The sequence below is a fragment of the Tinamus guttatus genome, unplaced genomic scaffold (genome assembly GCF_059628265.1).
Source record: "Tinamus guttatus ecotype Peru unplaced genomic scaffold, ASM5962826v1 Tinamus_guttatus_pri_ptg000599l, whole genome shotgun sequence".
Taxonomy (NCBI): domain Eukaryota; kingdom Metazoa; phylum Chordata; class Aves; order Tinamiformes; family Tinamidae; genus Tinamus; species Tinamus guttatus.
The window spans coordinates 1315716-1336970 of record NW_028289133.1 but is presented as its reverse complement, the minus strand read 5'-3'; the positions used below and the strand labels follow the sequence as shown (position 1 = coordinate 1336970).

Below are 21255 nucleotides of genomic sequence, written 5' to 3'. Positions count from 1 at the left end.
CAGATATTATTTAGATATGCCTTAACATTATAAATGCCAGCATGTGGGTCTGTATTTTCCCTATTATCTATCTTGCAGTTTGAGTGTGTTTTAGGTAAGAGTCCAGTCAACTCCCTTTACGGCTATAGAACAGAGGTGTCCACGTCTGATGATGCCCATTTCTTCTTTAATTGATTCTATTGACAATTAATGCTTGGAGCCAGCCCAAGTCAGAGGGTCTACAATAGGTGGTGACAGTCATGTGAACTGAATCTTGGCCTATCTTTGTCATTGCAGTGAAGCAGCATCTTGAAAGGGATTATAAACTCCTCCACATGGTACAAGGGGATGACAAATCCTATTGCCTGAATGAGGGATGAGTCTCCCACATCATGTCACTTGAGACGTAGCAGAGAAATAGTAGAATGAAGCAAGAATAGGAGAGATCTGGCAACTACCTGGCACCCTAAGGTTGAGACCACATATGATGCTACTTATGCTGTTTTGTTTGCATCTTAAACAGACGGAAGTCTGAAACCACAGCAGCTCTGTGAATCAGCAGCTCTGTGAATACTCTTGAAATGAGAACAGCTTTACCCAAGGCAATGCTTCTGGAATCTCAGAGCTACCACTCTTAGTATTTTCTGGTTAATTTTATCCTTTATCTACTTGCCAATTCATCATTAAAATGATTTCCTTTTCTACAATAAAAAAGATTCAAAGCCACATAGAAATTTTCTAGAGCTCCCATCATTTGCTACTTTAATTCATAAATATCTGCCTAAAAACTCTATTTTTGCCCAACCTTTAAATTATACATACTCTGCATGTCAGAAAATGTCAAAATTGATTTTATTTTTCTGAATCTGTTTGACATCTAATACATATGAATGACAATGGCCTTTTTTATTCTCACAGTGTCCCTTAACTATATGCAAATATAATAGCCAGTACTATGACTGACAGTGTTTTTTTAGTGCCTGTGGAACAGCTGTCCTGAATCTGTGGTGTTCTTGATATTCCAAGGTTTATTTAAAGGGTGTCTGTTCTTACATTATTGATACTTTAGATGTAATGCTGTTGGAACATTTCTTAGTAATTATTCATACCTGCAAATGTCACCGCAGTTGGCAGAAAAAAAAATGGCAGAAAATATACTGTGGCCTGTATATGTTAAAGCTTTGTGTAACTATCTTTTTGCTCGTCAATGCTATTGGATTCAGTAAACCTATCAATTACTCGGTCTGACAGGACACAGACTCTTTGGGGATCACATGGACCACTGTACACTACTATGTGATTACCTTGGTAGCTCTAACAGTTGTATTCAGGCAAATGTAAAGCAAGGAAAGATTGAAGTTTGCACTCTAAAACAATTCAGTTTTAATTTAAAGAAAAAAAAATAACAAGCAAAGAAGTAAAATAATGATGAATGATGACAAAACTGGAGAAACATGCCACCACTCTACCCATAACTAGTGATCCCCCTTGGTTGTTGGTATTGTCTCTTCGTTCGTGAACTGTGGGTAGTGCAAAGGAATGAACGGTTGTTTCTGCCTGACGTAGATAGTTTAATGTAGTCCAAGAAACACAGATTCTAGGTTGTGGTTTTTTGTTTGTTTCTCTCGGAATACACATGGCGAAAGATAGCCATGTTCAATGAGCAGATAAAATCTCCGTGGTGCAATACCAAATGCTCATGCTGGCAGATACATTGGAATAATTCTCCAGAAATAAATATTTGTCTATAGAGTTAGTTTTACCATTGTGCAAATATGCATTGAGGTCAGACATGGGAAAAGACCACCCTGAGTGTTGAAAATGAACCCTAGGCAGGTGCTTGTTTGTGAAAGTTTGACATTTTCCAAAGATGAGAATTGTCTGCACGAAATTTATGAACATTCTTAAGGGATCTGTACGGGAGATTATCGTTAGTAAAGTATCCGTAGGAATTGGAAATATGTAATATAAAAAGACACCTAATTCATTACCCCCCCCCCTTACTTTTTTCCTGAAACAGATTATTGAGTGTGTGTGAAAATAAATGTGTGAATACTGATGTTTTGTTATGCTTCAGTAGTTTTATTGTATTATGATACTATAAGCAGCATAATATTTGCGTGTGTGCATTCTTTAAAGCAGAAAGACTGCAGCTGAGCCCTTAACAAAAATAATGGTATTTAATAAAATAGATTCAAGTCACATATCCCTGATTATTATGCTTAGATTTTTCTGTGTGATGTCAATATATTGGTACAAATCTCTTGGGTGTGACACATCAGAAGTTGTAAAGTCCTTCGGAGTGACTGAAACTAAGGAACTGTCTTTAGCAGGATCTGCACTTGCATTTGAGGGCTGTGTGTGATGGTCTTTTTGCTGCTGATTATATCAGCCATCAGCAGTGGCAAAAACAACGGCTTTTTAGGAGCCTCGATCCAAGCTTAGCACTTCTTCCATCAACTTGGTTAGGCAGCATTGACTTTTCATGTTGTCTTGTCTATATAGGGTTCTCATTTCCAGTCTTGCAGTGTATATTGCACTGGTGACTGGTTTTGAACCTCATAATATTAGAAACATGTCCTTCATTATCAGTTCTTATTGGGACAGGATAAAGCAATGCTGTAAAAAACTGAGAAATATCACATTATTTATTTTAGCTACTTAGCTGAAGTAAGGCAGAACTTGTGTAATGAGGAACTGATAAGCCAATGTCTGCAGTCTATCAAAGAACCAAATAAATTTTGCAAAAGGCACTGGTTATATAGTAAGGAGGAGAATGGGGAGGCTGAGAAATGTTTAAATATAGTATAAACTGAACATGTGTTGTAAGTGATTGGACTTGTGTGCTTACTTCTGCATGATTGCTGCTCATGAGGAGGTGATAAGCCGTAAGAGAATGTGTTCGAAGGAGAAATTCATGAGATTTGGGCTGCTGAATAGATTGATGTCACTGTGGACCTTTTAAGCATTAATGCAATCTTACAGTTCCACATCATACACTATCCTGAATTAAGAAAGCTGTCCAAAGAATTCAGAGTTGAACTGATAGGGAAGTATTAGAAAGTCTGCAATAACAGGGTAGCCAAGGACCCGGTGCGGATCAGATTGTCCTTACTGTTTGATAGGTAGCAGGTTCACTAGCATGCTGCTGCATTATGCCAACTGACACATTCCAGAAAAAGCATGGACATGATCTGGAGAATGCCGTGTGCCAGGGGAAGAAGGAAGTATGGGCAGAACAACTTGTTTTCTGGGAAGAAGAATTAGCCATATGGGCATAAACCATTCCATACTATTTGACCTTAAAGTTGGAGAACAAATCCTGGAACTCCTGTTTAAGTTACCTGTATAAGAATAGCCTGATGTATTTGGAGAGCCAAAAGTTCCTGGAAGGCGATCATATTCAGTGGGATAAAGTGATGCATGGTCTGTGGGAGAAGCAAACCATCCATAACCCAGATCACAGTTTGATGTCAAAGGCAGTAGCTGATCCCCAGCTAGTAAAGCTGATGTCATTGAAATGAAGAACTCACCCTTTTTATTGGAGATGAGGGTTTAATCTGCAATGTTTTTATACTCTCCTTTTTGTCTTCGAGTTCATGCCTCAGGCTCCTTCTGCCAGCATTAGAGTTAAAAACTATATGTATTTGAAAAAGGTTCCTACAGACCTAACTCATCGGAACATTTTGTCCCAATTTCAACGAGGATGTTCATGGGAGTGAGAATTGGAGTGTCTGTGTGCTTTGAAACAATTCAAATCTCTACAATCTTGTTTTGTTAAACATCGTCTGATGAAGCTTGGAAGTTATTTTAGCCCACATTTATGGGAAAAAAAACTAAACGATGACTGACTGTTCCTTTTTGGATTTTATTTATATGAAAGCTAAAACATGTTTATGAAACTGAATCTTTTTATCCCTTTCTCTCTAATTTGCTATCTTTTGTTGTATCGGTGTATTTGTGTTCTTGATGATTTCTTTGTTAGAGTATTTTTGTAAGCTTTAACATTTTTATCTGTATTTTTAAGCCAAGAATTTATGTAAAATCAAAACTGTTGTATAAAGGGCTGTTTTAAATAGATATTAGCAAAGTTATGAGTCAGGGAACAGTTACCTAATTAGCTAGAAACTTGTTATCTAACATGAGAAGAAATTTTCCATTGGGAAGATAATAGATTTTTTTACTCAGATAACACTTCAGATATAAATACTGAATCTGAATAATAATAGAAAAAGAAATGTGATACTCATTGCTGTGGATGTTGTTTAGACTTTTAGGGCAGTGCTATATCTATGATATAACTCTAGGACACTCATATAAGAATTTGCCTGTTAAAAGCCTTTTTAGTCATATTTACTCGATCTCTTGAAGATACTCAGAAAATGTCTAGAGAGGGTCCTGGGCCAGGTACTTTGGGTGACCCTGCCTGAGAAGGGGACTGGACTATATGATCGCTAGAAGTCCCTTCCAACCACAACCATTCTGTGATTCTATGAAAAGAATCGTTCATTTTGTATATTTTTACACTTTGCTGCCATTCCTTGTTTTGCAGTTTAATAGCACACCAGCAGTGCAACAACTGTTGCTCCAGGGGTGCATAAAGCTAGGGATAAATCAGAGTTTATTCACAGTAATTATCTGTTTAGTAGTAGCCAAGATTAAGTTCACAATGGAAGATGGAAGAGTGGATCTTGGGAGATCACTTGATTCTTTAAGGATTTCTGACGTTGACATTTATATAGCATCCAGCATAGCAGGGATTCCACCCACTGTAAAAATATCAGAATCATTCAACTGAAAGCAAAAAGTAGTATTTTTGCCTTTAATTCTCCTGAACAATTTATGGAAGATATGAAAAACAAATTGTTCATTAGGGGAAAGCGATTCTATTTTGAACTTGGAAGATTCTTTCAATGACAGGAATATAGCTTATAATAAATATCTTTTGTAGCTAAATATTAAACTCCCTTCTGGAAGAAATAAAGTTTCCCTGCTACATTAAACAATCTAATAGCAATTTTTTCTCTATTATTTAAAACTGAAGAATTAAAATCATTAACTGGTACTGCTGATCTAAAGAGCAGTATGCGACAGGAGGATGGTGTCTATCTCAGAGCACATCATTAGTGTGAGGGGAGGAAACCATGAACATCTTGAAAGGTACTTAGTGGATGTAGGAAACTGCCATGAAGTAGCTCTGCCATAGTAGAGCTGCCATAATTACACAGGTTTGTTTCTGCCTTATAAAGTGTGTTCCTTTGTGAGGAAAAAAGTGACTAAAAAAAAAAAAAAGCTTTTAAGAGATTTCTTTTATGTGACATTCTATGAGGCATTTCAACTCAGAATTCCTGAGCAGTTCCTGCCTTTACTTTGAATTCTCTAAGAAATCCATAGACAAGAGCTGAAACAAGTAGTTGACTAGCATTTTTTTTTTCTGGACTTCTTTAGTGAACTTTCTTTAGTCTTTGTTTACTGTAATCAATAACTGAAAAGTACATATGTTGTTTTTAACAATTAATTATCTCATATATTTTTAATATAAGTTTTTAATGTTTTGTATGTTTTTTCAGGTTGGTTCTTACTTGAAGACCCCTAAATACCCAATTTGGTTGGTATGCAGTGAAAGTCACTTCAGTGTGCTTTTTTGTTTGGAAAAGAATTTATTGGGTGACTGGAAGACAGAACAGAGATTTGATCTATATTATTATGATGGCTTGGCCAATCAAGAAGAAGAGATACGGTTAACAGTTGGTATGTACAGCACATTACTTGTGCATTTTATTTTTGGTGGTGTCTAGAGCACCGCAACCAAAAAAATAATGTGATAATACAAAATTGAACAAGTCCAGGATGTCTCAGGTGTTAAAAGATTGTTTGTGTCCTTGTTTTCCTCATTTCAGAAGCTAGTTTTGATAATTAATTTGAAATAAAATTTCACATTGAAATTTTGAGAATAAGGTCTTAAAAGTGTTGAAAAGAAGCATGTACAGTCTTTAGAGAGATTGCTAACTCTTCCTGCTAGTCTAATGGAGTGCTGGGGCCTTTAGCGTATGTCAAGTTGTGGTAGTGAATGCAAGTCTTTCTCCCAGTTATTTGTCCTCTTGCTTTAATTTGGATCCATGGCATTCTATTGTAGTAATCACATTATTTATTATCTCAGCAAATTAATCAAACTCCGCAGGTCTGTAGTTGTCAACTGTTTTACATCATATAGTCTATTCCAGATATGAAAAATTTACTAAAACAGATTATACAAAAACTCACTATATCTTTTCATGAAAGCAGTATATTATAATATAATACAAATCAATTATAATCTCCTGCTCCCTTATTTCATAGGTTCATAATTTTTTGAAAGATGTATTTTAGGGTGAACTTTTTCCATGATTTATTTCTCAGTTATATATTGTCAATGCAAGAAAAATAATCTCTTTGCTGATTTTATGCTTTGGAGGTGACTGCGTGGTCACTATTTTCTGATTCAAGAAGAACCCCAATTATTCATTCTGACTGTAAAAAGAGGGATATTTTTTGAGGTAAGGAAATTCTTTGTAAGAGACACTGATAATACAATTCAGCATAGGGCTAATGAGAGACATGGAGACATGCTTGTTCTATTTTGTTCTTTTCTGTCACATACAGTCCTGAACAGGGTTTCTCATCTATATTTTCTTCATTAATAAATCAGGAACATTTCCAAAGTTCAGATATACCAAGAAGTCTGAGATCTCAGGGTGAGAAAGTGATTAGAGCTTGTATATGTTATTTCTTTATGATTCAACCTGCTGTAGCATTTATTTCTCCTCAAGAATTTAACTTGCTTTGAAAGGTAGACTTTTTTTTTTGTTTTATAGCCTCTTCCAGGGGTGTGTCCTAGTAAATCTTCTGTTATCTGTGAAATTCTGCAAAAAGCTGTAAAATCCAAATAGTTTCATCATTCCAGGCAAAACCTTTCCTAGTTCTGGCTGCATAGTAATCCTTTGTTACGTCTGGGGAAAAACTGAAATTCCTTTACCTCTTAATGGTTACACTGATGATAAACCATACAGCACAGTACCAGGTGGAAATACTACGGTACTAAGAATTACTGGTATTTCCACATTGGAAATACCAATAAGCTATTATGATTAGGCAGCATTATACAGAGATGCTAGGTGAGGTCCTGGGTACAGCACAGATGCTTCTCCACTAGTTGTTTGCTTTTAACTAGTGTATGTGAGAAGGGGAATTCCTTAAAACTGAGATTTTTATTAGGAAGGATATAATCAACATCACTTTGCAGGAAATCTCGAAGAAATTTCACTGGGCAATTACACAGTGTAGCATCAATGCTCCTCGCTTCGCATAGTTGTGTAAAATACATTTAACTCAGTTTATCAATTAGGTAACTTAGGCAGACATTCCTTGCCTTCCTGCTTAAGATATAACTTTCAGTGATACTTTTTCATATTCCTTACTATGAAATGTCTCCATTCAACATATCTTGCTTGGAAGAACTCCAGTCTAAAATTCACAATTCACCTCTAAAAACTGTTATAAACTCTTGAATGTTAGGATGGAATAAGCGCTTGAAAATTTTCAAGGTTTCAGCTTACCTCTAAGTTCCTGAGTTTCTGGGAGAAAACTGCCATTACTTTATGAACTTCTAAACTGTGTCCATTTTTTAAATTACTGCAGACCTAAAGTAATTCAGGGTTTTCTGCAAGGGTGTTTATACTGACCAGATCAGCAGGCAAGGGAGAGTCAGGTCATCTCCGTGAGATAAGGAAGCCAGATATATCTGAGATTGACCTAACTAGTGTCTGGTGGCACTGCTGGTTTTTACCTTTCTGGCTTCCAGAAGGGCTGATCAGCCTTTAATGAAGAGCCATTAGTGTCCCTCTGAAGCACAGGGCATGACAAGACCTTTCCCCAGAGTTTAATCTGTGTGTGTGTGTGTGTATGTTTTATATATATATATATATGGTAGAATAGCAAACACCACAAACTTTTTCACACACGTGTTGATATGGCAAATTCCTTTTCACTTACACCAGTGATTTTCAGGATATTAAGGAAACTGAGGTACCCCCTGCATGTCTATGATCATACACCAGATCATGGTGCAATGAGATCAGCTGCAGCTGTTAATGTAGAAACAGTCACTCCCATCCTGTCTAGATCGGTCTCACTGTATTGGGTCCATATCCTATACTGGTTCAGCATCATTCGTAGTTAACAGCCTGCCCACTGACTGGATGATGGATAGAAAAATAATACAAAAGAAGCCAAAACAGCCTCTTCTGCTGCAGTCTGAAATATTTTACTCCAAAACAGGAAACAGCTGAGCAGACTGACATCCAAGCTAGTCTCAGGATGTTTTCTCCCTGGGAAGTTCAGCAACTACTTTCACTGTTGACAGATCCAATTTCTGAAACACTGATTTCTCTGTTTTCCCCGGAACAATGCAATTGCCTCTCTGTCCCAAAGTAATGCTCAGAGTCTGTGTTAGCTCTTTTATATCCAAAATGACATCTGTGGTCCATGAACTGTACCCCGCAAAAGTCAAAGACCATCTTCCCTTCCAGGGAAAGGGATCTTGAGGGATCCAGTTTGGACTGGATAAATAAGAAAACTTCATTTTTAGTAATTATCATATCAGCTGCAAAATAAACTCCTTTTGGTCTATGTTTTCCTTGAGACCATGTTTCTGTTAGTAAAATAACCTGGGTCAGGACATCGGCTGGAACACTGTCCTTAAGACGCATCCTTAGCATTAAATAGTCAGCACATTTCTGTGAAAATTTTGGGCCCGAAACAACTAACTGTTCCGAATAACTTCTGAGCACAATCTAGGGGTAATTTACGATAAAAAGTTTGCATTCAGTCACCCTCTCTCAGGCTTTGGGCTGTCTTCATAAGAACAGGTTGTAGACCGTGAGCTAAGAGGGTGCAAGAGCTGAGTAAAGCAGCGTCATGACCTGCACATTGACCACTCAGGTTGCTGTCTAAGATGAACTATAAAGTCCATGCTGTTTAAAATAAGATATGCCTATGGTATCTACTCTTGGCCCTGTCCAAATGATGTGAATGAGAGTGTGGGCTAATATTCAAGTGCCAGGAGTGCTAGCCTTGCAGAGCATTTCCATCTGAAGTGGGAATATCCTTTCTGTGGGCTAGGTGCTTTGCAGTGTGAGCAGTAGTAACTCTTGGTCTAATCTAATACTTCTATGGTTGGGGTTGCTACTGCAGAATAGAGATGAATAAAAATATAGAATCATAGAATGCTGAAGGTTGGAAGGGACCTCTCGAGGTCATCTAGTCCAACCCCCCTGCACACGCAGGGTCACCTAGAGCACGTGGCACAGGACTGCGTCCAAGCGGGTTTGAAGATCTCCAGAGAAGGAGACTCCACAACCTCTCAGGGCAGCCTGTTCCAGTGCTCTGGCACCCTCACTCTTAAGAAATTTTTCTTTAAGCTCCTGTGGAACTTCTGGTGTTTCAGTTTGTGGCCATTACCTCTAGTTCTGTCGGTGGCCACCAGTGAAAAGAGGCCAGCACCATCCTCCTCACTGCCTCCCTTGAGGTACTTCTAGACACTGCTCAGGTCCCCTCTCAGCCTTCTCTTCTCCAGGCTGAACAGGCCCAGCTCCCTCAGCCTCTCCTCATAGGGCAGATGTTCTAATCAATCATGTCTATTATGTCTCCACAGACACAACTCAGATGTGCACTGAAGCTAAAGACAACGATCTTACTCCTCCACTTGAGCACTGTATTAGGACAAAGTAAGTGAAAGCTAAAATTTTTAGAACAGATATTTTCAGTTATTGATAAATATAAAGTATATAAAGCTGGACTGTGGTAAATATTGCATCAGGTAATCTTGTGAAATTAGTGGTTAGTAATTAGAATAGTGGGATACGCTGTGATACTATCTATTACACATTTTTCTTTTATTATTGCAATTAGCAATAAACTCACTAAGATATTCAAATCACGTCTAGGGGCACCTTCATTATGTCACTAAAACTGACTAAGTTAAAGTCAGTTTGAGAACTCAACTTCGTTTCAACAGGTCAAAATATGGAGAGCCGGTAGTGGTTGGTTCCTGTTGTAGGGGTATAATGAGAAAAAGAGAAAAAAAATGCCATCTTTATCAGTCTTTGCTAAAAGGATTTCAGTAAGGATTGTGGGGCATGAAACCCCACGCTCAGTTTGCTCAAACTTCCCATGTGTCTATGAGCAGCAAAAAGCTTCTCAAGATCACAAACCACAGTATTTTAAATGTTCTGTTAGGCCATCATTAATAGTTTTTTAGGTCATAGTCTCTCCTTAAATACTAGGCCAGTTCCTCTGATGTTAAAAGAGTTTCGTGATTATTTTAATGTCTATGTGATATTAAATTATGGACTTCTAAAAAATGTATCCCAGTCATGCTGGAGTTACTGGGAACATTTCTCACTTACTCTAATGAGAAATGAAGGAAGCATAATGGCGAAATTTTGCTGGATTAAAAAATCAAATTTATATCAACTCCAGCAGCAGGACATTGAAAGATGATATCTGCATGTCTTTGGAGCAAGAAGTAAAAGCCTTATTGTCAAAGCCCGTAACATTTGTTAAATCAGCAAGCCAAGCAGCTTCATATTTCTCTTTTCATTTCCCTCATTTCCATGCCACATTTTTCCTGTTGTAAAAAAATAATAATAATAAAAAAGAAGCAACAAATGAGGGCACGGGCTGGCAAACACTATGTTCAGGCAGCGCTACCATTCTACAGGGCATCCTGTGACATGACAACAGTGATATTAGTCTAGGCTCCCTGCACATATATACTGTATTGGTTGCTTTGTTCCAGTGAAACATAAGCATGACTGTTTACGGATTAAGGGAGATAACATATAGACTCAGAAACCCCACAAAATGAGGGGTAATGCATGCAGCCTAAAGTCTGTGTTGGAATGGCTTCCATTCCTGGCATTGCATCAAAGCTGAGTACAGTTTTCGTAGTGGTGCTGTTTGTTTATTTTCAATTCTCCGCTTTAATCTTTTAGAGAAGTAATTACCAGCAAATTCCAGTGTCAATTTATTTTGTTTGTGCCCTTCTTTGGCCTATCCGATATACCCTGATCAGCCTGGCTTCTTGTCTGGGTCTCTCAGTATTCTCTATTTTGTTTAAGTACATTTATTTGATTATGCCCTTGCTGATAAAAAATTCTTGTATTACATTTTTCCTTCTTTTTTTTTTTTTAGAATATTTTCTTTCAGCTATGAGACAGTATATACAGAAAAGTTAAAAGAAATGAAATTAAATAACCTGTTAAGAAATTCGAAGGTACAAAAGTAATGTTTCATATCATATGACCATGGAAAATACCCCTAATTTTTAGTAAAACAAACAAACAATCCAAAAGCAGCCTTTAGTCCTTTTGACCAAGCATTCAAAATGAAATTCCTTTATCAGCCTTTCTTACCAACAAATGCAGGATAATTTCTCAGGCTCTGGGCAGAATTTCACAGTCTGAACTATCAGAACTGAGAAGTTTAACTGTAGCTACTGTAGCTTTCAAATTTTGATCGAGATTTTTCCCTTTTTTTTCCCACATTGCTGAGTTCTATTTTAATCCACGAAAAGCCTTACCCATTGTTTACCCTAATACTTCAACACCGTCCCAGAGTACATTGCCTAACATCTGCCCGTTGTTTGTTTTATCCTCTTCCAAAGGGAGAGCTGCATATGTAATAGAATGTTCTATATTTAGGCTTTTTTCATTATTTTCATTATTATTATTATTATTATTAAAAGAGAAGAGTTGTTTTGCTTCTGCAGGCAGGTGAAGGTCATGCTTTTAGTCCGTATACTGCAAAATACCAAATGAGAGAGATTTGAGTTTAAAAAAGCTAACTCTTTGGTGGGCTAAAGCACCTGGTCACCAGCAGGTATTGCTTGAACCTGCAGCCTTGCAAGCCGAGAGTCAGTGCAAACAAATATGTCTTTTTGCTATGGCTTTCAACTCTAGACATATGTGGAAGTAGTCTGATTCTGACCAAAAGATGCCTGGAATGCACTTTCCTGGGTTATTTAGGAGTTGCTGTGCAGACTTCTTTATTTCATTCTCCCTTGAAGAATACTCTTATATCACAGTCACAATCCTTAGCCACTGTCTCCACTGGCGGAAATAACATCTGTTAGCCTCGCCTGAGGGGAATAAAACTTTGATCTGTCTGGATAATATGAATTCAACAATGTAATTTATTAACCTGTTAGCGTCAGCTTTCCTCTCTGGTAGCAAGGCTGTGTGATATCTAGTACTTCTGTTTTCTTTTGAAGGGAGATAAATGGGGATTTGGAGGATCAGAGGAGAGGAGAGTGTAAGCAATTAAGCCTGAATTATTGCTATGTTCTATAACAATATCAAGAAATGCTATAATACTCTCTGAATGTTGTTCCGGACTGAGCATTCTTCAGGACCTGAACCAGTTCTTCTGAGGTTCAATAGAAATATTCCCATTAAATTCCATGACCTGTGGATGTGGTTGTAATTGAACCAGATGAGGCAAATATTGTTTTTTTTTATTGCCAATCTGATAAATTATAATTGAATTAGCAGCAAGGGTCTGTGTTCTCTTTGAATTGCACTGCACTAGGACCGCATGGCAAAATGATCACAATGCATTATGCAGACCATTTTGTTCCTGTCCATAGTGAAAACACTTGTTGAACATTTGTGAGTGAGGTTTCTGCCTATCTGACACCTTCTTTGTGCAGATTAATTAAGTGAAAAAAATTCTGGACCCCTCTCTGTGTGGGCAAAAAGCCAAAGCTGCATTGCAGTCTATAAACTGCTTGAGAAAAAATAGTTGGAAAATAAATACAGAGAATCAGGCTTTTTATGAAAGATACCTTGAGATCTGCTTCAGAATATCTTTCTGTGCTTAAGCTCCTTATTAAAATACTGTTTGAGAAAAGGCCAGTTCCTAGCTGCATAGTGATCAGCAATATCTTAAGCCATGCCAGAAAAATGTGTCAGCAGCAGTGATGCCGTGTTGTTTTTTTCACAGAGGACAGTGTGTCCACAGAGCAGGTTTCGGTGTCATTTAGCCTTAGCTGAGACAGAGTCCCTCTCAAAGCTTTAATCATTCTGCTGAGATGGTGCCTTGGAATACCCAAAGATAAAGGATGGTCTGATAGCACGAGCAGAAAAATCCAAAGGAGGCCGTGTGGAGTCTGTGCCTCCCGCTTGCATTTGAGTCTTCTGTAGACAAAGACGTATTCTGAACCTCTGGCAAGGGTAACTTTCAGCACTGGAAAATACCAGACTAGGCAGACTGTGCCCAGCTCACATTTTCTGTGCCCATGGCATTTTCTGGTTTAAGCTCAAGAAGTTCAGGGATCAACGCTGTGTATTCCTACTAAGCCCAAGGATGAAGACGGTCTTTCTACATTTGTTTTCATGTGCTCAGGCTTACAGTGGAAAGAATATTCTGCAGAAAAAAATATGTAAAACATTTCATAAGAGCTGAAATTTTCGCTATCAGTTTACTTGCGGTTTTGCTGTGACTGGCTGTAGACTGAAAAAAGATCGCTCAGGTGGTCACTGCCGTTCAGACCTTGAGTTAAATACTGTGTGGGTTCAACTTCTGGTTTTGTTTTTCACTTAATCAGCCTGCTCAAGAAAAGGACTGAGCTGTCACACCGCTGCTGACACATCCTTTCCTCGGTGACACCAAGAATGTGGCTTGCGCTCTGGCAACTCGCTGTTGTCCCCACCCTCTCACCAGTGTCTTACTCTGCTCCTAGGCTCTGAGACAGATTTTTAGAACAAATCTAAATAGGCGACGCTGGGAATGCTGTCGAGTTTGATTCTGAGAAGACCCAAAATATGAACTTGCTGCAGCAAGAAACGCCATGGACCATGGTGCCATTAGTGTAATGAATCCATTGCTCTGCAGTGGATCGACTCCCTTGGATTCAACAAGGTCATTAGAGAGAGTCGTCATGGTTTAATTGAATCTTGGATCACTTTGTCATTTTCCACCATGCCTTGAAGACACTTTTGGTGACAAATGCTGCATAGATACTTTCTTTGCTCTAGCAGTGCTGGTCACATTCCAGCTGAGCAGTAGCAGTCAGTAGAGAGCCAATAATAATAAATAAATAAATAGATTGAAGGTTTTTATACATTAATGTGGACTTATTTGGAGAGACTGTCCTTGATATACATCTTCAGTGTTATCTGAAGATAGGAAGATGGTAGAGAAAAAGCAAAATGATACCACAGCAAAAGCAAAACCAGGTCATTGAAGTCTGCCATTGAAGATCTGAAAGGAACCAAAGCCAGGAACAAGAATAGCTGATAAATGAAGTCATCTGATTTCAGAGTCACACAGTTCCTCATTAGAGGCCTGACCTTATAGAAATGTGCAGATTGTCTAATAACAGCTAAGAGATCAAGCACTGTGATTATGTAGGGCTAATCCCTATAACCACCTTGGGGATTCTTAGTAAAGCCAAGGTATCTGTTGTGATTCAACTGATGCTGAGGACTCACTATTGCCTAGAAAAGACTAGAATAAGTGTAAGGAGACTGAACTCCCAGTCTGGGCACTAAAAATAGTGGATGCAAGTATATCATTTCCCTTCCTTTCCCTTGGAGAAGATGTAAGTAATTGCTCCAAGGGAGTCCATCCAAAACTTTGAAGCAGTTTGTTTGAGGGATGGTGGGTTACCACTCCAATAATGTGATTAACTGACGGATGTAAAAATATTGCTTTTATTTCTAGGTGGCATGGAGCTGTTATTGACTGGAACGGCACGGAACCAATCTTGTGACTGACCTGGCCTGCACTTTATTTGTAAAGAGAAAAAGGAAACGACTGAATTAGCACATTCGTATTCCCACCAATACAGGAAATAGGACAAGAGTTATGAAGTTGACGATGAAGAAGAATGACATGGTTGTGCGCAGGCTGAAAGAGGTTCACCTCGTGCTTCAGATATTTTGCTTATAATATAAACAGAATTTACATAAACTTTGGTCACTGCCTTTCTCATACAGTTTCTGAGAGCAGATTGAGCTTCCACTGCCAAATCAAGCTTTCAGATGAAGCATAAAGTTGTCAGCATCCCCTTGACGTCTGTTTCTGGATCCACTCTGTATCCTGCAATTGTTCCCAAAAGTCTGATCAAAGGAGCTGCACTGAGATTTCCTTCACTTTCCTTGCCTTCTCAGTCCTGTCTAGTTCTTCACTTATTCTTCACCAGAATAAATACAAAATGTCATTCAAGAAATATATACTCTTCTTGCACTGATATTGAGAACTCTAGTTTTGCACTGAAAGTATGGGGAGCCATATAGACTTTTCAGCTATAGCCTGACCTACTCAAAGTTCTTGCAGTCTCATAAAATATGCAGTAAGGCTTGTGGTTTTGTGTTATCAGAATAATAGTAAAAATGTGTTCCTTATACTGGGCGCGACTGTGCAATGTGCTATGGTGCCTCACACTGATGTAGCTTATTTTTCTTTCTGGATGAGAGAAAGTACTACCAGTGTCTTTACTTTTGTATCAGTATAATACTAGGTTTTATTTATACCAAAGTGCTGGCTAAGATCAGTGGTGGTTTGCTTCTCCACAATTACAAGAAAACACAAAAGCTTTAGATTTGACATTTAAAGGGTGATATCTATCTGTAATAGATACTGTTCTTCATGGTTTGACAGAGTGCATGTATGAAAACCATATAATATGAAGAAATATCCAGAGGTACGAAGGCAACTTGTTGTGTTCTGAAATATATTCTTTAAGTGACACATTTCAGCAACACTTTGCCAAAATGGGAACAGTTTAATCACCTACAGATTGGAAAAAATACTTCGGAAATTGCTACTGAAAATATTGCAAATGCGTGCCTCTAATTTATTCCTCTGCCTTGAGAGTGAATATCTTATGAAAGTTTAATAAAGGACTTCTGTTTTTGATTTTTATCATCCATTCCTGACTATGTTACAGGTATATTATATGACCTTTGGTAAACCTCTTTATCTACGTGAGTTTATGGGCATGTTTGCATCATGAGCTTAAGACTGCCTTTTTAAATCAGATTCACTCACCATATAGACTGCAGACACCATAGTTCCCCGCTAAGAGATTGCATCAGGGTCCAGGTAATTCAGTGTAATTGATGTTCAGAGTTTCTGGGAGTGGAAGGTTATAAACATTGAAAGATCACAGATCCAAAGCTGTCTCTTACGTATCGTGAAAAATCACAGATAAGAGTGGCCGAGCATGGTGTCTTTCAATCCATCAGCTTATGGTAAACCTTTGCTCCTCTTAGATTTTCTATGAATTGATTTTCCCACCTATCTCACAGATATATTAAAAATATATATATGTATGCAGAATGTATTTGTCCCTGGATGGAAAATAGTATGGCGATAGAAGTATGATGGAAACTTTTGGATGATGTGTAACCCAAAAATTCCTTCCTATACTTTATAATCTAGTGAACCCATGCCATTTACTTTAAAAGAGTGCTTTAAAGTATGCCAGTGTGGAGATAAACTTCCACTCCCCAACGAGCAGCAAAGATAAGCAGGGAGCTGCCTTGTGACAGGCCTGAGTTTCTCTGGAGTAAAATGTGAATGTCTACAGATGGGTTCAGATGAACAGTTTCTCTGAGCTTCTTTAATAGCTGGCAAGGAGAAACAGGCCACATTATGGTGCAAGCCGTCAAAGCTTGTTTCCACATTGACTTTAGGGTGAGAAGGGTTGTACCAGACTGTAGGGTTGCATGCTGAGCATGTCTCTGCTAACTATAAAGGGAGCCCGAGGTGTTTGTCTCAGATGAATTTCATTCATGAAGACAGGAGGGTTTTTCAAGGTTTTGGAAAGAGGTGAAAATTAGTGAATAGTCTATATTTTATAGCTAACCTTGGAGGACAAACAGCAAGGAGGATAGGTCCTGAGCACTTAGCCTCTTTCTGAAATGGGCTGCAAAGAGACTCCTTCGTCACGTCTTTTTTTGCTGGAACATACATCTCTATTATCATAGAATTCCAAATAGCCAGAACTTTCTTATCCATTATCTGAAATTATGCCCATATTTATTTGTTCTGAAAAGTCTACTGCCTATAAGTCATCTTCTTAGGCTGAACATCTTCCAGATTCAGCAAGGACTTCAGTCACGAAGGTAGAAGTAGATTTACACAGACCACATCACCAAACCACTCCAGGTGCAGGGTGACTCTCATGACCAAGCTGGAGCATGGATAAGCTCAAAGCCCTTTCCAGTACCACAAGGAGGAAGTGGGGTAATGAAACATTTATTTAGATCTAATTCTTTTGAAAAAAATAAAAAATAAAAAAGATCATTCCCTCTGCATCTGCATCAAGCAAAATATCTGCACATTTTTATTTCATGTAAAATGCAAGTAGTTATTTACCTTCACAGACCTTTTTTGAACCAGAGAGGGCCACAGTATGTTAGATGGCAATGTAAGAACCTTTACAGGGGTCTGTGCAGAATCACATCCTGTTCCAGCAGCTTGCATCTAGTTGTTTTTTAATTATGTTTTCCTTTTCATTGTTTCCCATTTTCTTTTTCACAAATTGACGAACGTGACTTCCTGAAGTTAACAAAGCAGCAACTGTTTGGTAATTATGCATTAAAAGACACTGGGTAACATTTGGTACTTGGGCTCTATATATGGCTTGATTTCATTCTCTTTCCTTCTGCAGTACAATAAATATCCCTGCTGCTGAAAATTGACCCCTTAGCTGACAATAAACATGGCATATTGTATATACTGATGAATAGTTAAGCAAACATGGTATTATGGCAAGGTGTCGTATATGTCACCTTTGTGGAAAATGTATATTTAACTCTGCTCTGTACAGAATGTCCTGTATAAATAAAACATTCAAAACAACGGTAATAGTAACATCGCAGATTTCTCCTCTTTTTTTTTTTTTTTTTTTTTTTTAATAATTCATTTGCTAGTGAAATTTAATCGGAGATATTGGACTGTGAATGTTTCATGGGCCTCCCCAGTTCAGCAATGATGAAAAGTTCAGTCTCCTTCTTCTCAGAGAGCAAGCTCAGTGCTGGAGGTGGCTGAGACATGGTGGAAAGACCACACTGAGCTTGGTGATGCTACAGTGGGCAGATACACATGATTAGGCCAGCTGGTCTGAAGCTATCTGCAAATGAGAGGTGCTCTTTGGGTCCATGTAGATGTCACCAGGCTATGTTTGAAACTCACCCAGTGGAATGAAAACTGCAAAGGAGAGGTAGACGTGTTACAGAGCTTTATTCGGTAGTCTGTGCAGAGTGGGTATGTCCACATACTGAGTACGTTTCTTATCCCTCTATAGGTCTACTCCGCAGTAGGAAAAAAAAAGTTTAAATATTATTTTAGCAAGACCCACTTGTGATAATTTATTACTGTGTAGTAAATTCAGACTTAATTTGATGACCATGCTACTAAAATACAAAAATTCGGTAGCTCTCTTTTTTTCTGCTGGTTAATTCAAGTATAGGGTTAGCATGTTTGGCAGACCTAGTATGCTAGTATTTTTTTTTTCTGCATATCTTCCCATATCATAATGTGTCAGCTACTTGCATGGATTTTCTTAACCCAGGGTAAGTTTGCTAAGGAAGAAACTGCCTTGAATTGCCTCCCTTGTACCAGACCCAGTACATGAGCAGTTGCAGTGGATCAGGTGTATTTCAGGTGTATTGCAATAATTTGCTTCTGCAGAGCATGCTTGTAGAAACCTAAATTGCATTGTTTTGCCTTATTTTGGTTTTCTGTTGATCAGTAAGATCTAGTTGGAAACACAAAGGTTGGAAAAAGAAAATGATTGCTCCTACATGCCTGTGTGACACAGGGCCTAGCCTGCTACATAACCTAAGGAAAACTCATCCCATTAAGAACACTTTGTATATAATAGCTCTCTTCATCTATTTGTTTTCACTGGCTGAAAGCTAATAAATCCTACATTACTTCTGAAATAAGGAAGCAGTTTCTCCTTAGCAGTTTTGTTTATAAAACTAGAAAAGGAAAAAGCACGCTTTCAATCACATATTTTATTTGTCATTTCAACCAGGGTGGGTTAGGATTGTTGTTACAGTGGAAAGCGCTCTTTTTGTGATGTCCCACATTAACAAAAGTTTTTGACAATATCAAATTGGAAACAGGCATCGATTTAAAGGAAAAAAAAACTTTGGGGTATATTATTTTCTTAAATAAATATTTATTGGCACTCCAAAATTTCAGTTTTTATTTCCTTTACCGTTTGCTTGAAGGAGTTACACTAGACTACAGCAGTTGTACATGATGCAAGCTGTGCTTACAGGCAGAATTCTTCACTGTGCAGAAGAACAGATAATGTTGAGATCTTGCTGTCAATTTTTACTTGAGCTTTGGCTTTTAGCATCAAGGTGAAATTGGGTCAGTGTGTGGGTGATGTATATAGCATATGCTATTAAGCACCCATTATGTAGCAGATCCTAGATCAGCACAGTAGTTAAGACGTTTCAGAGAAACTTATGGATGCAGATGCCTGGATTTTTAAGGTCTGTTTGAGAAACCTTAGACTATTTCTAATGGTGGTGTCCTGAAATAGCCACAGGTTGGTATGAGGTGCTCCAATGCAGAGACTAGATCCAGATCCTCAGTGATGGTAAATATGGAAGCAGCCTGGTGACATTAAAATTGATTTGAAGCCAAGTTAATAAGCAACATTCTGTAATCGAGGCTGATGGTTTCATGTGCAAAACTGTTTTAATTTTCACAGCAGGCTCACGCATTGCCTGCTGGGAGATGTTTGTAACATGTTCTGACTGCTTGCCATATCCATGCCAATAAATGGATTGGAAAGTGGAGATTGGAAAGGTCCTCAAAATAAAGGACCTTCATAGTCTGAAACAGGGCATCCCAAACAGGAAGCTGCCAATGATGCCACGTGTTTTTGGCAATGTTGCCTGTGTCACATTAGTGATTCTACTCAGGCAGCTTCTGTCTGTAGGGGTTTAATCTATCTATGAAGTACAAGTAAGATCCACCTAATCTAGCTAGAGATGTCTACTGGGTAGGTTTCTTCATGTGAACTAGTAATCCAGGACTTCCTTTACAATCACTGGTGAGAAATAGGTGCTGTCTGGGTATGAGTCTGACCTGTTTTAGGTGCCTACTGTAAGATGAAATGAATCACACTTTTCAGTTTCCTGTCTGCTGTTGACTGGATCTCCACTGATCCTATTGGTTAGAGGAAGACCAGAATAAATGAATTCCAGTCAGAAAAGAAGAAAAGTGTGTTTATAGACTCATGTAATCAAAAGAACAAGTGAACGAGATGGTGGATAACAGGTTCTTCTTCACTGCTCCACCACTCTTAACGTGTCTTCTACTTCCCAGCTTTTAGTTATGAGCTAGAGAAGCTTCTTTTGGGGAAAGAAAGCACTGGATTTAGCAGAAGGAATTTGCCAGCCTTTAGAGAAGTTGCTGCTGATAAAAAATTAGATTGCTCAAAAGGGAACACAGGAGGCATATCAAAGCTGAGACCTGGAAGGTGTCCGAAGCATGAGATTTTGTAAGCAGAGTTTTCTTGTATAAATGTTCTGGGACTAGTCACAATCCTAAATCCTGATAAAACACCCAAGATACCAATACCTTATGAGAGTGTTCTGTTTATTTTCTTATCACTATCTTATCATTTGGCAAGGACTTCCAAATTAATCTGAAAAATATTCTGGGCATTTGTAAAAATACTCTATGCACTGGAATTCAGCAAATATTTATTCTTTGACAGAACACTAGTAAAGAATGTGTAACCAAATAATAATTAAAAAACCCAGCTCTTCTGTGTACAGTATAGAAAGAATATAAGGTTAAAAGTTACATTCTGCAAACATACCTTTTGCTGAGATGTACTTGGTTTACTAAGTGTTATGGATATGAGCCAAGGTCTCCAGACCTTGAATTCTGTTTTATTACTGCAGGGAGCATGGAAAAATATAGCTCCTGGCTAAGGAAAGGGAGTGGTTCACGGTCTTTACAGGGGCAACAAGAAAGGCTTCTGCAAGCACATGAGCAGCAGAAGAACGGCTAGCAAAACCATGGTCTCACTCCTAAATGGAACAGAGGCTGTGGTGACAAAAGAGCAAAATCACATAAGTACCAGACGTCTTCTTCATGTCAGTCTTTACTGGTAAGAGTGGCCTTCAGGAATCTCATCCCTCTGAGACTAGTCACTATGGTCTCCCTCGAGGGTCAATAATGGGGCCAGTACTA

The 21255-nt window shown here is 38.2% G+C and overlaps 1 protein-coding gene across 1 annotated transcript in view; it reads left to right on the top strand.

Moving 5' to 3' along the window:
• Window positions 1-15520, top strand: part of MINDY4 (MINDY lysine 48 deubiquitinase 4) — a 68147-nt gene extending 52627 nt beyond the window's left edge. Inside the window, exons 16-18 of the mRNA XM_010224625.2 lie at window positions 5550-5730; window positions 9671-9743; window positions 14743-15520. Coding sequence (XP_010222927.2) covers window positions 5550-5730; window positions 9671-9743; window positions 14743-14791 — 303 coding nt within the window. The 3' untranslated portion in view covers window positions 14792-15520. The remainder of the gene's footprint in view (window positions 1-5549; window positions 5731-9670; window positions 9744-14742) is intronic.
• Window positions 15521-21255: the final 5735 nt, after the last annotated feature.